The sequence below is a fragment of the Malurus melanocephalus genome, unplaced genomic scaffold (genome assembly GCF_030028575.1).
Source record: "Malurus melanocephalus ecotype Western Australia unplaced genomic scaffold, MMel_1.1 scaffold_732, whole genome shotgun sequence".
Lineage (NCBI taxonomy): Eukaryota > Metazoa > Chordata > Aves > Passeriformes > Maluridae > Malurus > Malurus melanocephalus.
The window spans coordinates 69897-92287 of NW_026623964.1; the positions used below are offsets into that span (position 1 = coordinate 69897).

At 39.0% G+C, this 22391-nt stretch overlaps 1 protein-coding gene across 1 annotated transcript; it reads left to right on the forward strand.

Annotated features, from left to right (window-relative positions):
• Positions 1-6: 6 nt before the first annotated feature.
• RRAGD (Ras related GTP binding D) lies at positions 7-21378 on the forward strand. The gene is made up of 7 exons (XM_057384678.1): positions 7-242; positions 6711-7006; positions 7408-7607; positions 8581-8695; positions 14363-14505; positions 16230-16378; positions 18316-21378. The coding sequence occupies exons 1-7, from the start codon at positions 95-97 to the stop codon at positions 18465-18467; spliced, it is 1203 nt and encodes a 400-aa protein (XP_057240661.1). The 5' UTR covers positions 7-94; the 3' UTR covers positions 18468-21378.
• Positions 21379-22391: the final 1013 nt, after the last annotated feature.

A 22391-nucleotide genomic window follows, 5' to 3' on the forward strand; every position in this document is an offset into this window, starting at 1 on the left:
GCGGGCGCGGCGCCAGCGCGGGTCCTGCGCCCCCCGCGCCCCCAGCCCGCCGCAGGCAGAGGGGCCGCGGAGCCCCGTCGGGAGCGTGGCCGGCATGAGCCAGGTGCCGAGGAAGCTGCCGGAGGAGGAAGAGGGGGACGAGGAGGAGGAAGAGGAGGAGGAGATCGTGGGCTTGGCGGGTTACGCCGACGGGGCCGAGTCCTTCTCGGACGGCGACGCGGAGAGCGGCGGCGATGAGGCGTGTGAGTGCCGCTCGCGGCGGCCGCAGCGGCACCGGGGGCGGCGGGGAGCGGCGTGGCGGCGGCCGCGGGGCAGCGGGGGCGGAGGCTGGGGCTGCTCCCGGAGAGCCGAGGGGCAGCACCGGGCTCCGAGGGGGCTGCGGGGCAGCGGCAGGCAGCGAGTGCGGGTGTGGGGTGAAGCGGGGCGGGGGCCGGGGTGAGGCCGGGACGGTGGCGGGGGGCACGGGGCCGCCGCCAGGAGGTGAGATTTGGCTGCCCGCGGATGTGGGTCAGGGAGGAGGCGAGGCTCCCCGCGGGGTTTGGGGCACGRGGGGAGCCAGGGACAGCGGTGCGGGGGAGACGAGGCATCCGGAGGGAGGGCAGGCCCGGCTGGGGATGGGGGTGGGCGCTGACAAGCCGGGCGGAGCGGGGATGCTGCGGAGGTGGCCATGGGAAGGGCCGGGACGGGGACAGGGTGCCCGGTGGGTCAGAGGGTGCAGGGAGCTCTGAGACAGGAGCAGGGCAAGGGCTGACAGGTAGCAGGAAGTGTTGGGAAAGAGGAAGGAGGAAAAGGGAATGCAGGCAAAGTGTGTGTGTGTGTGTGTGTGTGTGTGTGTGTGTGTAATCTCTCATCAGTATTCTTCATGTCTAGGGTGAGAGTTATTAGTTATTAGAGGCCACAGCCTGATGATGTGATCCGAGTGTGCCAAGGAGGTGGGGGGTTGGGTGTCGTGCTATATAAGGCAGCGGCCACACGCAGCTTAGTGTCCGGGGCTGCTCCGCAGCTGCGAGTGTCAGTCCCACAGTAGCAGGCTCTGCTAAATGTCCGTCTGTCTGTGCTCGTGAGGACCCGCGTTACTCACTGCATGTCCCTGTCAGTATGGATGGTGATGCTGAGAAGGACGGGCTTACCAGGAAAAGCAGTCTCATTCAGTAGAAAAAGGAAATGCCAGCTCAGAGCCTGTTGCGTTCATTCAGAGCCTGAATTCATTCTTCTGAGACATATTTCACAAAGGAGCTTGGCGAACTCTCAGTATTTCAGGATGAAAAGAGAACTGCTTTTTTATAARTGCATAATACAAGGCCACATGTTTTAAGTCTACTTCAGTAATAGCGTGCGGAACCCTTCTCCTTAAAGGCCCAGTCCTACAGGCTGCCATRGAGGTGCTGCATTGACTAATGTAATTTTGGGGAGGGGAGAAAGGTCAGTGATTTTAGTATAAGCCTTCATGGTTAAAAGCTATAGGAATGTTAGACTGTAAGAGCTGTAACTGAGACTAAATAACGGCTTACTTGAACCTGCTAAAGAATTGCTTTCATTTTGATGCAAAGAGAATAAATTTTATTGTATTTCTTTAGTGCTACACTAACTTACTATTTTCTTTAGAGAAGTAATCCATATTCTGTCTTCATAYGACTTTATCTGGCTATTTTTGAATAGGACCTTGTTAGACTTCTGAAAATTTCAATTGCTTCTTTATAGGAACACCAGAATATTGTACTTAACACAAACAAACCTTTACATCCCGAATAGCAGAGAAGACAATCCGTGCAGGCACTATTTTACACAGGATTAAAATAAAATCCATTTTACCTTTCCAGATTCCCTGGCTTTCTGTTTCATTTTTAATTCTCTGGAGAAAAAGACATACAGCATCTGAAATGGAGGGGGCTGGGATTTGGGTCTTGTGTTTTGTGTAACACTGGGCTGCAGGGCAAGGAGCTTTCCCCTTTTTTTTTGTCCTCTCTTCCTGGCTCTGTATAGCAAGTAGTCCAAAATTCAGTGTCACAGCCTTCACTTTTCTACAAAGAAAGAATGGAAAGGGCAGTATGGGAAGAAAGGCTTCAATGCATGGCTGTTGACCGTGAAGAGAGAAGYCAGGCTTAAAAGTAAAAGCATAATTTCACTTTGTAAGCATGCAGAAGATTTCAAAACTTCATTTTGGTCATCTCTCACTTCATACTGGGTTCTTTTCTCCAGCCTCAATGCTGAAACCATGGCTCTTGTCCTTGTTTCTAGTTGGCACAAAGGGTCATACTCAGAGACTTTAGAACMCTTAAATTTACATAAAACCTATTAATATTTTTGTAGATGCAATTAAAAATTATTTAGAAGCAGGGAAGCCCTCTGCAGAGTGTCCAAAGAAGTGGCTTTAAGACATACCACTGCCACTTGTGGCAATGTGGAACCGGGTCTTCTGGTTTTAAGTCTTTGCTGCAGCCACAAGAATTTCCTTCCACCAGGCATTTCTGCAATGTCTATGAACTGGCAGTAGATGAACAGCCTTCTTCATTGCATATGAGCCTTTTCTGTTAACTCTTTAGTCTCTCGCAATCTGTCAGCATTGAAGAAATTCATTATAGGAGTGTTGTAAGGGCATTTCTTGACAGCAATCCAAAGTGCTGCAAATACCACAGTCACAGCAGTACTGGAAATGTTATAAGATTAATGGGCTTGAAGGCAAGAGTGGAAAGTTTGGGACTGTTGCCTCTCTTTTACACAAAAATGGTTAAAATTTAATATAACTGCATTAGTGGGATAAAAAAAAAAAATCATCACTAGCTTATTAGTTCAAAACTAGACTCAAGAGGCTCAATACCTTGCAGATGGTAACATGAGCAAAATAATTCCTTTTGGCTTTATGTTACTTGAACAGATGAGCTGTAATGTTTTATTTGGATATTTGAAAGCTGGTGGGATGTACAGAATGTGGCATCCCCATCCCATACGCCTGCGAAGCACTGATAGTCACCTGCTTTGACAATTAATTGCAACTGATTTGGAATTCAAGATGGGATTCAAAAACTGTTTTAGTTATCTCTRTATGTCTAATAGTGTAAAGGAGATATTGAAGTATTCATTGTGTACTGTGCATCCTGGTGAGACAGGTCGGGACTGCTACGTGCAGTTCTCAGTTCCTCAGAGCTGTGCTCTTCTGCATGTTGCAATGCATGCAAAACACTCCATAAGCAAGGACGCAACTGCAGTTAACAGAARTTTTGTAAGGAATTGAGTGCATCTCTGGGTGAAAGTGCTTTTAGGTTTGTTGAGTTACATTTGTGAATACTTCAAAGGATATGGCCTCTAACCAGCTTGGCTTCTGTTCTTTATGGCTACTTATAAAAGTTGAAATATGAAGTCCTATTGATATGCATTAGCAAATGTCATTTTACAACATTTACTTTTTCTAAAAGTGAATGAAGTGGGAAATGCGTTGCATTTCACAATAGAGAAAATTATCTTTCCCRTTATAGAACAGAGAAGAGTTTAGTRTTTCTCTTGGGCATATTATGATCTCACTCAGTAACCTAGTCTGGGAAGTTGCAGTGATACATCTACTGGCATTTCTGTGGCAAATTAAAAAAGGAGTTGTCATGTACTCCTGCAAAGGAATGTGGGCAGGCAATGCATCGTCCAATTCCTTTACATATAAGGTAATCTCTTAACTCTCTCTGAGAGGGAAGTGCTATAGAAGCCTTGCTATCTCATCAGGTTTGGATGATACTCTTACATTTCCCTGTCTTTGAACTGGCACGATTTCAAAAGCTAAATAACAGTYTTACTAGTAGAAGAGCTGGTATTCATTCTTCTCATTGCTAATTCTGTTTGCAGTTGCTATTGTATTTTTTTTTTAGTATGGCTTTAATAGAAAGCAATTTCTTGCTATTAAGTATTACAATCAGTAAAAATGTAACAGGATGGAATAATTTAATACTACAATGTAAACCCCAAGTTATTTAAAATATTTCTTCAGGTATATGTGGGTTTTTTGCTTGTTTCTTAAAGAAAAGGGAGTTAGGTAAGGTAGCCTGTTCCTCAGGTTGTCTCATCAGTGGTCAAAACCTTGGAAACTTCTGTCCACCTTCAACCAAATTTAAACAAAAGACATCTCAAAGATTATTAAGTTCCCACAAGTTTGAGGAAAACTGGCATTCAGAAGAGAGGAGAAATCTGAATGAAGTGTCCACAGAGGGAGGGACAGGTGCGCATCTTTGAGTGTTCTCTGTGGCATCAGCTGGCAGCCGGGTGTACATATCTGCACAGTGTAGCCAGCTGCAGTTCAGCCACAGCATGTCATAGCTGTTATTTGGAGGATATGTCATAAGACATACAGGAGGAAGTTGGTGTTGTTGTGGTGGGAAGAGGAAGGGGACACAAAGTACATATCCATGGTAAATGAGACTTTGTAAGTTCAGTTGCCTACAGAGCAAATGGCAGCTTTTTATTGTTTTGAAAAATGCAGTAAAACTTCAGCCTGRAGACTTTTCTTTATATGCTTTTAARAAGTCTTTATAAAGCTTTGAATAAATTATTTTCTCTTCTGATGGCCAAACCCAGAGTGCCATGGAGGATACACTATTAAATCTTGCATGTTTAGTTTGGTTTGTTGACAAAACTGTACCCTGAAAACATAAACTATTTTAAAATGGTCTTAGAACGGATGTTTATTATTCTTCTGTAGTTGTAAAGTATTGTAGGCACATGCTTCTCGCAGCCACATTCCCTGTTCAAGTTGATGGGAAGAGCARAGCAGCGTGTTGACCTCAGTTTTTTACTTCCTAAATTTGTTGTRTGTAGATCAGCAGAAGTGGCAGTGTTTGGAGGATGAGATTCTTATGGAGTTGCCTATCGCTGTTCTGCCTGAAGGCATTTCCTCCGTGCCCTCCTCCTGCCTGGCAGTGTTTCATGTGTGGTAACTGACAAGACCACAGTAAATGGAAATACCTGCCAAGGCCTTTCCTTGTATTTGAATTGGACAGCATCCCACCGATATTGAGTTGGAAAGTCCTGTCAGTCACAGATGACATGGGCCTACAGCGAGTGGCACAACCTCTCACAAGCCAGTAGATGGTGCCAGGAGATGTTTTATGCTAACACTGCAAWACCTTCAGTTTGAGAAGCCCTATTTCTCTATCACTCAGATTTGGGAGATATATACAGACCTGAACAAAGATCAGTACCCTCCTGGCAGGCATACCCTGCTCTTATGTTTCTGAAAGCTGTGAGTGATGCTTGAGGGACACAAGAAGATAAAAGATGTGATCACCASCCCAGGTGCAAAACATACTCCTAGGCAAAGGATTCCTTTAAGCTTTCCATCTTTTTTGGCTGATAAGGCTATGTAACAAACTGACAGGTTCAAATTGTTGCTGAGGTTTCTTGGTTTGGATTTTCATATTTTGGGAATTAAGCTGATCACTTAATGTATGCAGGGCATATTCAAAAATGATTCATGTGAATAAACGTGTGCCAGTTTTCTGCAATTCAAAACTTATTCCAGCAGAAAAAGAGGAAGMAATATAATTAAGTTGTGCTACAAAGTATAATCTGAATAGTCTGTAGTGCAGTGAATGGGAGCAGGTCTACCAAACCTCACTAGATAGTATGTTTAGCCTGTTATGTGATCAGTATTTTAAATTTGACCTCTGTGTACTCTGAGAGGTGCTCTGGATTTAGCACTGACAACTCCTTTTTTGTGTTGCTTGTGTTTGACACTGCAGATGGAGTTTCACAGAGGTRTTTGAAAGCTTTTTACATGTAAAGGCAGTGCCATTTCACCTCAGCACCAAAGGACATTTCAGTTACAGGCCAGCTAAATGCAGCAATTGAAACTGCTGTAGGTATTTTGATTAGAGACACCTGAAGCTAAAGTTGGTGTGCCTACAGGAGTGGATAGCTATACAGATATAACAGCATAGTTTACTGTTGGAACTGCTTGATGCTAATATAACTGCATCAGCACCAGAAAAAGTGGTACCAGTTTCAAACTGGAGTAGGTAACAAAATGAAGCTCCTGTACTCCCAAGCCTTTGTTTTGCAAATAGGCAGATGATATGCTGTAATCTTATTTATTAGATAACAAACCTTTACAGATTGTAAGAAATTACTGAGCAGCAGGTGAAATCTTAAGCATCTTAGAAAAGGGCTCCTCATAAGCTCAGTACTGTAAGTTCCAACATAGAAAAATTGTGTGCCTGCTGAGTTGAACTCTTCCTGTAGCTCCTTGCATGTGTGATTTGATTGATTGATTGATTGATTGATTTTAGAGGAAGGAAGCCCTCAGATAGGAAGATCATGCAGACTTTACACAGTCTTGCTCTGTCCTTCCAGCAGTGTGATGTAGCTATCAGCTGAAAAGGGTATTTGTTGTAAGATGATACTCTTTAAAAGAAAAATATATGTGGTATAGTGTTAATTAGAATAAAATCAGGTATTTTAGGATGTGTGTGTGGTAACAGATTTTTCACATACAAAGAGAGCAGTCAAGCCTTCTACTGTTTCTGTCCTGGAGATGAGAAGTATATTTTCTGATAGTAYAGCCTAAGGAACAAATAATTCAAGTAGCACTGCTCTCTAAGTTGAACATTGGTAACATTTGCATAAATTCAAATAAAAAATTCATGAAAATAAATATCAAATGTATGTTTTCTGGCAGTTACTAATTATATTGCCATAAYATATTCCTTTTCTTCTTGTGTGATTTTATTCAGTTTTGGATTTCAATGATCCCTTCAGTACTGAAGTTAAGCCAAGAATCCTGCTYATGGGATTGAGAAGAAGTGGAAAATCTTCCATTCAGAAAGTAGTATTCCACAAAATGTCACCAAATGAGACTCTCTTCTTGGAGAGCACAAACAAGATCTGCAGAGAGGATGTTTCCAACAGCTCCTTTGTCAACTTTCAGATATGGGATTTTCCTGGGCAAATTGACTTCTTTGACCCTACGTTTGATTATGAGATGATTTTCAGAGGCACTGGAGCACTGATATTTGTTATTGATTCTCAGGTAAAAAAAAAGGGGGCTGTAAGCTACTTTCTTCTTTTCTTCCTTCAGCAATAGACAAATGGGTTGGAAAGCATAGTTTTTTTCAAAGCAAATACGAAATCTACATTACAAACACACATTAAAAGAAGTAATTTAAATCTGAAGAGCTGCTTGTCTATTTTTAATCTCTCTCTGCASTATGTTCAGAAGTTTACTAATTTGTTTTAACATCTCAAGGTTCTTGCTCAGATTCCTAAGTGCTGACAGCATGAGATTGGTGCACATGCTGGATATAGACTCAGGCTTCTACTTAGAAAACATTAAAAATTTAAGCTGTTGTTGAGTTGTAGTAATATCATAAAATTTACTATATATATTTTAAATACTTTCTTAACTCGTAGCTCTTCTTTTTCCTYTATTAGGATGATTATATGGAAGCATTAGCTCGGCTGCATCTTACTGTGACCAGAGCCTATAAAGTGAATCCAGATATCAACTTTGAAATTTTTATCCATAAAGTGGATGGTTTATCTGATGATCACAAGATTGAAACACAGAGGGATATTCACCAAAGGGCAAATGATGACCTTGCAGATGCTGGATTGGAGAAGATTCACCTCAGGTGAGAACAGCTGCTGTGCAGAGAATCCTAAAGAGGGGAGCAGCTTATTTGACAAATTACCATTTTCTGTTCTCTTGAAGTAGCAGGCAACAAGCTTTGATATATGAAAGAAGGGATAATCAGAGATACTATGTTTGACCTGAGCCAAAGTGTCTTATTTCTGATTGCTATTTTGGAGGGAAAGATAGAGAGTTGGTTAATAACAGATGACAAATATGAGTCCTGTCAGTTTTTGGTACAGTTGCTGTCTTGAAATCATTTGGCTTGGACAGTGACAGCAACCAGTAGAGTTCCAGACAGCAGAGCGTATATGTCACTACATCACTTTTGCCTTCTTTGAAAGCTCTTTACCACGGGGTCCCCTCCCAGTCACTCATCCTCASTGCTGCAGCCTGCTTGGAGCCACGTGGGAAGACCCATGCTGTATCTTTGCCTTGTGTTTTCTGGTAAAATCGATTATTGTAGCAAATAGTGACAAACARTGGACTTCTGCAGACTGGGAACCAGAGGACCTCAAGTTGCCATGGCTTTCTTAGCACTTTAAAGCCAAGTACACAGATATTAAAAAGAGAGGCGTGTTGCATGAACATGCCAACTCTTTAGAGCTCTTAACTACTTGACTGTATCACTGCACTGACAAATGGGTCCACAACATAAAAAAATAGGTCACAACAGACATACTTAGTAACACTCCTCTCCTGCAATTCRCAAAATATTGGGCAAATACCAGTGTGGGAGTTGCATAAAAAAGTTTGACATCAAGGTCTAGGTTTTGGTGTCTAGCTTCGGGGTTTTTCTAGTATAGAGATGAAATCCTGTGCTTCAATTATATTGTGACTTTTGATCACAGGAGGTAATTGCATTAGTGTAGGCACTTACTGTTTGACAATATTTTATTTCATTCATATTATGAAAGGTACCTCATGTTCACAGTATGTGGCTAAAAGGAAAATGTGGTGACATTTTTTTCCAGCTTTTATCTGACAAGCATATATGATCATTCTATATTTGAAGCATTTAGCAAAGTGGTACAGAAACTGATTCCACAGCTTCCAACACTGGAAAACCTGCTTAACATCTTTATTTCAGTAAGTACTTACTATATCCTTTGTCTGTAGATTTGTAGTCCAACATGCATGTTCAGATACTCCATTCACTGCCTTCTTAGAGATCTTGAGCAATGTGAACTCTCAGAGAAATTACCAGAACTTAGTTGAAATACACCCCCACGCAGCTTGGCCTCACTTCCCTATCTATTTAACAGCACTGGTGAGATGCTGAGACACTCATAGTATTTCCTGAGTCACATGAAGTAGGTTAGCAGCCATCACTTTTCTGCTTGTAACATCAAYCTGAATGTTAGGAAAGTCTGTGCTGTATGCATTTAAGTTGTACTTAAAACCTGTATGAATAAATACTTGAAGGAGCATAATGTAGTCCAACCTCATATGTGGAGCTTCCCAGAATTCATGTTAGTGTGTATCAGAAGTTTACCAAGCTTAAGGAAATCTTATGTTGTGAAATTTTTAGACAAAGAATTCATTTCCACCACTTCCATAGTTACTCTGAAGGCCAGTTATGGAGCTTTCTGTATCTAGTGGTTTGTAGCCACTGTGGAAGAGATTGCTTGCCCCACRCTTCCTGTATGTCTGATCCCTTGCTTTCCTTTGTACTGGTTCTGACACTCACCTGTTACCTCATGGGGTGACTATGACACATGCTAATGCACTGTTTAATTTAGTTAAAAGCATGTGATGGAGGAGTCCAGCATGCTCTTGTTTTGACACAAGGTAAGAGGTGGAAGCATGGGGCAATGAGTGAAAGGGAGCACAGAGAGTAGGTTGTGAAAAGGGGAAACTCCCTATTTTAGCTGTTATTAAATCAGGTCATAGTGGCTTCAAAAGCTGCACTCTTTCTCACAGTATTCTAATTTTGCACTCGGCATATAGCACTAATTTCTAAAGCTTCAATTGTCAAGCAAGGTATTTTGTTTTGTCTTTTTGTGGTTTTGACATAAGAATTTATTTAAGATAATTCAGCAGTAAGRTAAAATTAGACTTCATTTTTCTCTGTGGGAAAGGGAAAGTTAGGAATAGGGGAAGGTCATTCCAGAATTTATTCTCTTACTACTAAACAGCATATTTATACTGTTTCATGATGAATGGTTTGCTGTGAAGATCTGTTTCTTCCAAAACAGCTGGACTGTACACCAGTTATTATCAYGTAGTCTCAAAACTCCACGACAGAAAGGTAATGAAGAAATGATGACAACAATTCTAGAGCAGTTAGATACTGGTTTTGGCACCTAGCCTTAAGAGAAAGCTGTCTGAATAATACTCCTCCTTCTGCCARGAGTCACCCCAGTCATTCAGAATGAGTTAGATCTCTGTATAGAGTCTCCTTAGTGTGTATAGTTGGTGAAGGGTTTGTACAGATTCTCCACATGAACTGAGCACAAGAAGCTTTCTGAATGACTGATGACAGTTGCTTGTGTGCTTGGAGAACCCAGCTCCAATGATACCTAGAATATCAGGTATGATTTGTAAGGAAGTACAAGTATTTTGAATAAATGAGAAGTCCAGAGGAGTGAGAGAGGTGTGCTATTTCCCAYGTTCAGTATGGGAAAGAGTCTCAGACTGTTTCTTTGCTCCAGTTTATTAGTGACCTGGGGCCATGTGTAGCTGCATCACTGTGTCCTGAGCATGCTTGCTGTCTGTTTTTACAAGTATCTTCTGTCTGTAGACAGAGAGACTCAGAATGAGTGTTTGCAACCACAGGAAGATGAAACATCCTTCTCCAGCATACAATTAGTTWGGGGCTGCCTCTTTACCCTGGCAACTTAGTAACAACAAATTTTGGCATGGATATTGGTCACGCCTTACCTCAGGAAGCCAAGGGGTTGGATATCAGGGTGTGGGTGTATTCATGTTCTACTTCTGGTTTTGCAGCAGTATTCATGAGGAAATGCTTTCATTTATGCCACGGAGATTTCCAACACAAAAACCTGACGATTAAAAAATAGATCTACGATCACTCTTTAGTTCACAGCAGATTTTTGCCTGAATTTATAAAGCCACAGTGTGTGAACATGTTTGAGGAACCATCAGTGTGATAATACTGCTTCTACATTCTTTAAYATAACTGCTTGTAAGTCATAAAATAGCAGTTTGCTTGGTACTCAAAACCCATGTAAATCTTACCTGATGCTTACCAGCTTCATATAGAAGGATGCCTGTTTCCTAATTACTGTGGCATTATCAACAAATCAAGYTGTGTGACATGGGAATGTGGATTTTCACGTGGCGGTTGTTTGGTTTGTTTTCGGGAATATTAGAAACAATGTATTAATTATTATAGTAAAAATTAAATTACATACCATTTTGATAATTTAATGATTTAAATTTTGTAATTTGTGAATTCAAATGTAGTGCTTAACATTAATTCATGGAATCTGCTGTTTGCTGTAACACCTGTTTAAATAACTGTCCAAAATTCATTCCTAACTGGCAATATCCTCCTAAGTTCTTTTGAGAACTGCTTTTTAGGGCCAAATTCTGGTTTTCTCTTCATACTTTCAAGATAGAAAAAGATAAGCCTGCTTACCTATCCTAGGAATTGGAGTAATACTACCACTTTTACTGAACCTATTCTATTTAAGGAATATGAACTGCCTTCTACATCATCACACCCGGTATAGCTGAGAAACATGGTTTGAATTTCAAGTACCTATCCAAAATAAAAACTCATATATTCATTGCATATTTTTTACAATGACTCTTGGTTCAGATTAACCATGGAATATTCTTACATCGATTCAGAGTGCTTTTATCACATGTGCATCTTCTCTGGAGACTGTAGGGTTGTCTCACAGAGAACTGGTGCTTATTCAGACCCCTCTCATTTAATCAATGGCTGCCTTTAATTCAGCTGCATAAGGCCTTTGTTTCTTTAATAAGGAGCCCACTTGCTCAGTAACAGAAACAGCTGATTTCTTACTGTCATTTTGCCTGAGCATTAATGATGTAATGTCTCTTTGAATAGTACTTTTTATCCATCTTTTCCTGKTTTTTTATGACTCGTTATTATTTTTTTTCTACAATTGCTGTTTGGGTTTTTTAGRGGGTAGGGGTTTGTGGGTGTTTGAGTAATTTCCACACAAAAATTGTGGGAAATCCTTTGCTTTTTCAGTTACAGTTGTACTAAAAACCCTAGCAAATGAAACATTTGAAGACATGTGGGTACAGTTTAGTGGTTACTACTCCTGGCAGTCCATCCAACCCTTTAACAGAGGTTTCTGTCACCATACAAAGTTCTAAATAAGCAAGTATGTGCAGTTTCTCARCAGGTCCTACCACGATGGATTACTTGCAATTGAAAACAAGCATAGTTTAAGTTAAGAGACATATTTCTGCCCTTACCAGCAGGTGTAACTGCTGGCATGGCAAACATCTCAAGATGAAAACTTTCTAAATTGTCACTGCAAGTGCAGGCAGACTGCAGCACCTGGAGTTCTGAGATGAAAAAATCATTTCATATTGTTAAGTCTTATATATTGTCACTGGCATCTTAATAATTTAAAGTGCATGTTACCTGTACAGCTGAAATTATCACTATGTCTTATAATACAAAATTTTGCAATTGACTTCTTATGAATGACACTGCAGGGCTCAAGTTCCAGCTTCTTCTGTCTGAAATTACTTGTATTTTCAAATACAATTTGGGCAATGAATTACGGCTTCATACTTATATGATGTTTCAAGTGAATCTTGTAATTAATCTTATTTGACAGCATCTGTTGAACTACTTGAGGTGCTGTCAGAATTACTATTTAAAACGTAATATTACAGAATTACCATGTGTGGCCAGAACAACCAGCATAAATATACATACATTTTTGGGTTTTTTGCTCAAAGAACATAGACACAATRGAGCCCTGTAGGCTGAAAGGGACCTTTAGAGGTCAGCTGCTGCTCAGGTCAGTTACAACAAGTTCCTTATGGCTGGGTCCCGTTCAGCTTTGTGCTTTTGGAAGTATGGAAACTACAAACTCTCAGGTCAGCATGCTCTCAATCCTTTGCTACTCTTACTTTTTTTTTCTTGTATCAAGTCAGAATTCCAGCCTCTGCCTGTTGGCTGTTGTCCTTCAACACTGTAGCTCTGAGAAGAATTTGGCTCTGGCTTCTCTGAACCGTTACATTAGATAGATTTGTAGATAGCAATGAGSCTTCTCTTCTTCAGGTTGAACAAAGACATTTCTCTGAGACTCTCCTTGTATATACTGTGCTATAGCTCATGTACCTAAGGTATCCACAGTATATACTTAGTTTTGAGTATTTTTTAATATTGACTTACTGAAATGCCACTCAGAGAATATTTTCCATTATGAAATGTAAGAAGTTCACYTCTATACTCTGTTATTACTAATGGATATCTGCAGCTTTAGCTCTGTGTGGAGTGATGGAAGAATGAAGCCTCTTTAAGAAGAAAATGCCCAAAATACTTCTGGCGATTGTTCAATAGCATATCCAGTGCTGGAAATCTTTCTGCCTATTTCAGGAAATATGGAAAGCAGAAGAGTCACTTCAGTCACTTAACAATGTGTTAAATGGTTGACTTAGAAAAGAAAGAACTAAAAAGGGTAAAGTTCTGTAACTACAAAAGAAGCTGAAACTATYAAACTTGTCAGGGATTTTCAGTGTGGTTACAAAACTATTGTGGCAGCAGCCCAAACTGTATTAAAAAGGGAATCCCACACATGGAGACAATTCAGTTGGATGGAGAAAGTTCCTTGTCTTCCCATAAAGGTGGATACTGAAGYGTTTTTTATAGCTTGCACTTCAGCAGTACTAGGAAATTGCCCTTTTTTTTCCATGCTGGCACAGCTGCCCAGGTGTAATCCMTTGATATCAGCCAGCAAGGTTACTGTTTTCAGTGAAGCAGTACACATTTTTTTTCTAGGAAGCAGAGGCTTACGGCAGGTTACCTTATCTACACAAAGAGTAAGAGCTAGCATTCCTGGCTAGCTTCTCAGATCTGTGAATATGATATGTCTCCAGTATGGAGAGAGTCTTAAYCAGCTTGGCAGGATGACAGGAACATAGCTGTCATCACTTTTGCAAGCCTTAGCATTTTAAACATGGCTTTAACCAYCATTGCTACCTGAAACCTGAAGCCACCATCAAAACACTGGTCTTTGTCACAGGACAAAGGTGTTCTAGAGAACCAGACAGTAGAACAGCCAACAGATCCCTATGAAAAAACTTCCTTAATTTCCTTGAGAAATCAGTTCCTGAATGATACTGTGTTCTTTGTCCATCAGCATTTTCTTTCCTTTGTTTCTGTCTTCTTATTTGCCTAGCTAGAATAACTTTAGATTACAGCTTTCTTTTATGTCTTTAATTGCTACAAATAAAACACCAAAAGCTTGAACTTGGAAGGTTTTTCTGCTCCTCCTTCACMCCCCTGCCTTTTCCACTGAAGAGAAATGTAATCTCTTCAAGTGGAGAAGTTTGGGAGTGTAGCTTGGCATTTTATTTGTTCAGAAGCAGAAACTGTTGGAAGGTCTGTGAACATTATGGTTTGTTACAAATACAACAGTGTTGTATGTACAGTTCTTTCAAAAAGAGCTTGCTTGCTTGCAGTTTAACTTCTTTAGCCTAGCTTTTTTTGTATAACAGGCAAGTAAAGGAACAAAGAAGCTTAGTATTAATTTGAGAACATGGCTTCCACTTTTTCTTTTTTCTTCTCTTGAATAGAATTCTGGGATTGAAAAAGCATTTTTATTTGATGTAGTCAGTAAGATCTATATTGCAACAGACAGCACTCCAGTGGATATGCAAACTTATGAACTCTGCTGTGATATGATAGACGTTGTGATTGACATTTCTTGTATATATGGGTAAGTAAATCATGAAAGTTATCCATAAAGTTGTGTACTGAGAATCTGAGTAGCCTCAAAATCAGAGTGATGTGATGAGAATGGATAATTTTCCAGGATGGGGGAAGAGGAAATGGTTGGCTTCTGAGGGACAGATCCTTCCCAGCAAGAAGCACTGCTTCCTGTTCAGCCTCTTTAGTGAGCATCTTCCTCTTTCTGTGCTAATAATTTTATTTGGGGGGTGAAGTGGGAAGAAACCAACCTAAAATAATAGGAAACATCATCTTTTTGTTCCCTAGAAATGAACTCAACAGAAGGATGCCTTCTGTTTTAAAAAGAAGTGGGGCCATATTTAGTTYCATTTAATAGCCAGTGGCCTCTAATGGCCTCAGAGTTGTTTCACTYTAGCTTCAGTTCTCTGTCCTCTATTCTCTATATAACCTTTCTGGATTTTTTTCAGTTTCCCCTCCTTATATATTAGCAAATGGAGATCTCCTGCGCTGGCATGWACATCTTGCAAGTTATGTTTTCAGGGGCCTGGCCCTTGACCAGATACAATGCCAGCCATTCCTGGGAGAGGCAGGGGSACATTGAGACTTAGTGAATTAAGAYGTGTACACTTGGAGGCCAAATGCTTAGGGARTGGYAGGCTGGGGTAGCTTTGCAGTTGTACTCACTGAGAGACACCTTGCACTCTCAAAGAAAGTACAAGGGAGAGCGTGGTGCAAGTGTGCAACAAGCACTGTTACAAATAATTGTGGAATACTTAGCTAAAATTTCTGAAATTTGTATATTCTRCCCCGTGTTTCAGATTTTGGAGTGATGACTGCAGTAACTGTAAGAACTTGTTTTACAGAGGTATAAAATAATGCTGATTTTTTTGTAAAGAGAAAGATGATGCTGTGTATTTCAAAAGACTGTGCATTTAATAATTATCTGTATAATACCACTTACTTARAAAGTATCATTCTGCCACTGTGATTGTGTAGCCATTTAGCATTTATCACCAAATATCTGCTCGCCATTTTTTAGCTACACACTAAAGAAATGACATTACAATTAATTTCTTGTCTTCAGTTCCTAAAGCATCTGTGGAACTTGCCACTTTAATATATTATTGAGACTRATTGTTCTGGGAGGTGGTAACTACCCATGTACCAATATCTGTATGTGCATTCAGGAATGAGGGTAAAATTATAATGTTACAGTGTACAAAAAAAATAATACAGTGATCATCATGACACAGCATCTGTGAAGGAGAAACATCTTTTCATAATACAATGTTGCAAAAAAATACTTTCCTTCTCGTGAGGAAAGTCTCATGATGTCTTAAACTATCAGTCAGCTGCCACGGCTCAAGCAAGGTTACTGGATTTGGAATTATCAGTACAGACCTACTGTTTCACATGTTTATGATAAGTCATAATATAAAGCATTGATTAAAAGAAAAGCAGCCTTGTAGTAAATGAATGGTAATTTACAGAGGAAAAAATTAGGTTCCAGTTCAGCTTTTGGCAATCAAGCAATCCGATTTCTAGTCCTAGATCTAAAGTTTGGTGTGTGATGGGTTAAAAAAAAAGTAATCTGTCTTCTTAGTTTAAGTAGTGTGTAGTTTGAAGAAGGGCTTTCTGAAAGGTTAAAACGAAGATTTCATGAAGTTTGACATTTTTTGGTGAGAGAACCAATGTAGCAGTACTTTTGTTAGCTAATCTGATGTTTTATCTTGTTTGAATATTGCTCTTTAGGCTTAAAGATGATGGCACTGGAACTCCTTATGACAAAGAATCAATGGCAATCATAAAACTGAATAATACAACYGTCCTTTATTTAAAAGAGGTGACAAAATTCCTTGCTCTTGTTTGTTTTGTCAGAGAAGAAAGCTTTGAGMGAAAAGGTATTTTTCCCTTTTCTACTATTGGATTAATTTTCCCTTATATTAGGGAGTTGAATAACTGCGGTTGATATTAGCTGATAACAGTTTYTAACTTTATCATAAATACTGAGGTAAGTACAGCTTGCTAAAGTTTGCATAATACATTTAAAGACATGAAGTATTTGTGCTGCATTAAGGGATGAAATTGTAAATGTATTTGACAACTTTCTGATATGGAAGCATTTGAAAGTTTACATCCAATGCAGTAAAGCTTCCACCTGCAGCTTTAGAATGTGTTAGTTTATATTGACTCACACAGATTTGTACCTGTTGACACCAGCATACACATTTGGAACAGCCTGCCTGCCATAACCAAGGGAAAATTTTTGAAATGGGCTGATAGATGTTCTTGCTTTTCTTGTATCTGAAAAGAAGCTTTTGAAATGTTGGATATTTAGGACATAGTCCTGTTTAGGAGTGCTTTAATATTTTGCAGTTAAAGTGCATAAAATTTCTTTATTGTCTTTCTGACCCTGGTCAAGGTCAATACTGAACCCTTAGTTCATGATCTTTCTGCTCACTGTCATGATGTTCACTGAGTTACTCGTCTTTGTGACGTGCCCTGAGATCAAAACTCGGCAGCGGAGAGCAAGCCGTCACCTGGGCTTGTGTGCCCYATCTTGTGATACTAATTCACCAGTCAGAGTTGGTGTGTTTGTGAATGCAGCATTTGCAGCGTGGCTGTTGGGCTGTCTGACAGCCTATTGAGCTTTTGATAGAACTTAAACKGGTCAAACATCTCTTTCATACCCCTACCACCTTCATTGCATATTARTATTGGATGCAGTTACTTTCTGTTGTAAGCATAAAAAGTGTTACTTCTGCGTACTTACTAACAGCAGTGTTTCAGAAAAGACACCATATTGAATAAACATCAATGAGGGTTTGTCCCTAACTGTGTGAGGTTGTTGTATCCACATAGTTGGGACACTTCGTAGACTGCATTCTTCTGCAGTAAGTAGAGTTCTGGTATTATAATGGACATGAGCTTTTTGTGCCTGATCACTTCCAGGTAATATTTTGTCTGAACTCTAGGGAGAGGGAAAATAATTCCTGGGGAAAAAAAACATAGTGTAACATGGTAGATTTCAAACACTTAAAAATATGTATCTTCTCTTAGGGAAATTGAAGTGGAAAATGCTGCAGTATTTGAGTTAAGAAAGCTTATGGCATTAACAYTGAAAGAGGTCATGAGCTCAGTACCAAAATTCTAAAATTGTATTGTGGTATTACAGAATTGTAGCACTCAGTAAGTCTTCCAATTGACTACCAATATGGCTTTACAGCTTTTCTGTGGGATCACATTCAGCCCACTGACATGGTAATGTTATCTGCCTATTATGTAAGTACCTAATCTAACAGCATGTCTATTGTGTTATTTTTTTATTACAATGTAAGATGAAATATAGCTGACTAAGATTCGGTTATAGTTCTATCAAGTATCCATTTCAAAACTTACATATTGTAAAAGAAAAAAAAAATCTTGATTAATAGATACTACTTATTTTTATTGCAGTTATTCTGTAAAGCAGATTTCCAAAATGACACCATATTTTATGAAAGATTCCAGTTTTTCTTCTAGTATACTGATCAYTTCTTCAAAGCTCTTTATTAAATTAAAACTCTRTTATCTGCCAATGAACTTCTGTTTGTTTTCTCTCAAAACTAGCAAGTATAATTAATAGCAGACATAGTATCAAGTTGTAATACTTACTGAATTATTTGTATTTATCAAACGTGCTTTTGCTTAGCACAGAAAAAATTCCTGGATGGTTCACTGCATATGACCTCCAGATAGAGGGTATGGTATTTCACTAAACATAGAATATAACCAGTTTTTTCATTACCTTATTATATGAATGTCTTTATTAATATGTAAAACATTTCTGTCTCTGTAGGATTAATAGACTACAATTTCCATTGTTTTCGAAAAGCCATACAAGAAGTATTTGAAGTAAGAATGAAAGTAGTAAGATCTCGAAAACATCAAAGCCACCTGCAAAAAAATAAAAGACCCACTCCCAATGGGACACCAAGAATGCCACTGTAACTGAGGTTTTCTGGCAATGTGGCAAGCAAACTTTTCATGAAGTTGATGTGACTTCTGCATCTCATTGCACTGAGTGAAGAGGAAAACAAATGGGACTGATGTATTATATGAATTTTCCCTGAACRTTCAGAAAGCACTGTTTAAATATTTTTATCCAATCAGTTTTTTTTTCATATAGTGAGCACTTTGAGCGAAATGTTGTATATATAAACATTGAAGTGAACACTTGTAAGAATTTTCTTAATATATGCTGTAAACCTTTTTCATGCCATATTAAGAAAAAACAGCTGTGACAGAAATACTGGGTACATAATTTGCACTTTTTCATGTTTTCCTTGTGGAGTTGGACTTTGATAAACTTAGTTTTTATGGTGATTTTGATGCATGGTGTCAGGTAAAATGTATGCTGTAGTTTATTTACCTACTACAATCAAATTGGTTAGTAAACAATTAAGAAAACTTGGTACAATGCCTTTTTAAATTTGTGACAGCTAATACCTAACATTCATACAGATCTAATTTCATATATTTTTCAATTTGTAAACTGAAGAATAATATTAAAGTATTACAGCAATAAGCACCTTACCAGGGATCGTAACTGGTAGGTAAATATTAGCTTTTATAAAACAGCCTTTTGGCCAAATTTCATCTGGAGTTCTCCTTAACACTGGTCATGCCCTCTCTTGGGTCTGTTTTTATTATTTACCTCAGCATATACCACTAAAATACCTTTCTATAAAGATGATTGTTTTGTAAAATGGCTCTATGTTGCACTGGTATTTTTATAAGGCTTCARAGGATGTTGTATCTGTACAGTTAAATTTACATTGCTAAGTTTGTGTTGAGAGCCTGCACATGTACAGTTGGCGCAGTGAAGAATCTGTATGTATTTCCACCCTGACATTCTGATTTACTAATAAGTCACAAAGATGTGAGCACTGGGTTCTGTTTCCCTCTAACAGGRGTACATCTGTGATTGAAATGAAGACGAGACCATTAAAATGAGGACTGGACAATCTACCTGCTGTAATAATCAGCGTACATCACTACTTTTTATTTTAACACTGAATATGGGCAGATTTACCACAGCAYCAGCCAGGAGAGGAGAGCACTCTCAAATCTAAAAAGAAGTAAYACTAACTTTCCAGGTTCTGTACTCAGTGTTTTTGTTTAATTAGTGATAGAAAATTATAGTTGGAAGGGAAACTCTTATTTTTTCCGATTGCATTCACAGTCCAATGGTTTTGTTGGCAGCTCTTGGGGGTGGGAAAAAYTTGACCAGAATGGGAGGCAGCGTGCTGTACACCAGAAACAGGTAAGAGGAAATGTACCTTATTCACAGCTAATCTGCCCCTAGCCAAAATAGTTCTGGAGGCAGGCAGGAAGATAGAACCAATAGCTCTGTCAAGACTTGTGTGATGAGTCAGGCAGTTCTAGGTGCTCAGGAAGGTAGGAAATCACTTCTTCAAAGCTCTTTATTAAATTAAAGCTCTGTTATCTGCCAATGAACTTCTATTTGTTTTCTCTCAAAACTAGCAAGTATAATTAATAGCRGACATAGTATCAATTTGTAATACTTACTGAATGTAGCTTCCATATATTTGGCCTGAATTCTATGTAATTGTGCATACCCTTGTATTAGAGACCATCAACTTGTTTAAGACAGTGAACTTACCTCTTACAGTCCCCTCTAGAATTTGGAACAAACTATCTAGCATAATTTAGTGAAGGTGACTTTAGCCAACGTGACATTTCCAATTGGATATTACCAGAGTAAGTATAATTTTCATCAGATTGCTTGTGTTTCAAACATAAAATTGAAAGAATGTTAAAAATGCATTAGTTTTAGTGTTTAACTTTGGTATTTTCAGGTTAGGTGATGACTCATTTCACTTTTGAGTAATCATTTTCTAATGTAGCTGAAGTGATTGAGCACTGAGTGAGGCATGCAAGGTTCTTTTAAGAACATATTTTAGAACTTGCTTTTTCTTTAAAATAGTTTTATTTGATATTTGATTGAGATTCTAGTTTTTATTTTAAGGAAATTAAATACTCCATGTGCTACAAGAGCTAGTTACAACAATGCAGTGTTGATACACCTTTCCTAAAATTAGAAATTGTGCAAGAAGTAATTACTTTCCAAATAGACCAGTATTTCTAACCTGATCCATGAGTCTCCATTTTTTATTTATCATTGGAGTTTATTAGAARTGGTAGGGACCATTAATGAACTGGCATGTCTTTTTAAAACACTGGTTTATAATAAACCCAAACCAATTTAGTATCCCATAGACATTTTAAAGTCAGGAGCTAGATAAGCATAAAATACTGGTTCCAAGAAATTGTTATAGTTGAGGAAATCTCTCTAAGTAATTAAAGAGGCTCAGAGTGTGTAAAGGATTCTCTGAAGAGTTAAAATGCACTTTTGAGCATGGACTGGAATTACTATTTAAAATTTTACAGTACTGGAATATGTTTCTAAAATCCTGTGACTACAGACATGCTGTCCATTAGCATGGAAGTGTAATTGACAGGAGCAAACTACTCTGATAAAGCATAATTCAAATGGATCATTCRAGATCTCATGCTTCATGATAGAACAATTTTTTTTTCTCATTTAAGCAAAAATTCTGTGGTTTCTTGCATGTGAAATTGCACTCCTGATGGTTGTGTACTAAGGGAGTTCATTCTGTGTAAGTAGGGCAGCAGTTTTTAAAAGAAATACTAACCTATGAACTCCCACCATTTTTATATGCATTGTCAGATTAAGTTGAGGAATTAAAGAAAATAAGCCTAAATAGGTCATTGTATACAGTAGCAATTGTTTGCTTTAATGACATATTTACTGTCACTATCATTGGCAATAGTCATTGTATATTTTTTTCTTAAATAGAACACTGAGCTCTTCCTATACAGTTTGTACTGTATTATGTACGTGACATTACATCATGATTTTTGTGCTGCAGCTTTAGATCTGCCCGGTTCAATGGACAGATCATTAGCACCAGAATTTGTYATTCAGATTCTAAATGTTTCTTAGTAGCTGCATTTGAAGTTACTCYGTTACAGATAAACACATCAAATGCTCCCATTTCAGCTGTGTGGAAGATGAGAAATAGGCTTGGTTGGGAAGTTCTTTTGGGCTCCTCTGATATGGTGGCATATGGTTGACATCCCACTTGATTTCTCACTGTATTAATATTTGCATATTAGCTCATGCATATATCTTCAAATAGCTACACTTAAAAACGCCACTAGCAGATTGTTGCTTTTAATTTGTTTTCTCCCTGATATCTTCTGTTTTTCTTTTCTCAGTTTGCTATCTCTGAATTTCACATTTTGCTGTAACCAGGCAAACAGCCTGGCTCTATGTGCAAGGGGAMCCTCAGCTTGTCAGTGAAAATGCGTGTAAGTCGTGGTGTGTCACTTCCTTGAGAGTGCTAGCCTTAGGGAATGCTGTAGTCTTAACTCACTTTCTCATCAGCACTGCAGGTTTCTGACCCAGATGAACACATGCTTGCATTKAGGTGTTTATGTGTTAGGTAGGTGCCCACTCAGCCAGTTCAATCCTGCATCACTGCAAATTTATGTACTTGCTCCTGAAAACTGAGCTGCCTCCTTACTCCTTCCCACACAAACCCCAAGTCTCATACTTAGTTAATGCTTCCTTGATAAATACTGCCCTAGTCCTTCCTCAGCTTTCTATTATCCAGATGAAACAATCATCCAACAGTTTGGGAGCCAGTAGTGCTTTTGGACTCCTTCACAACTCTTCTACAGCTGCAGTTAATCTTAATGCTGCTGATAAAACTACCTAATTGGATGGAGTGATGGATGCCCTAGCAATAAACTTAAAACCTTTCAGCAGCACTCCTGGGGTTTCCAGAAGCCCCAYCATCCAGTGCAGTGGTATCATTCAACTCC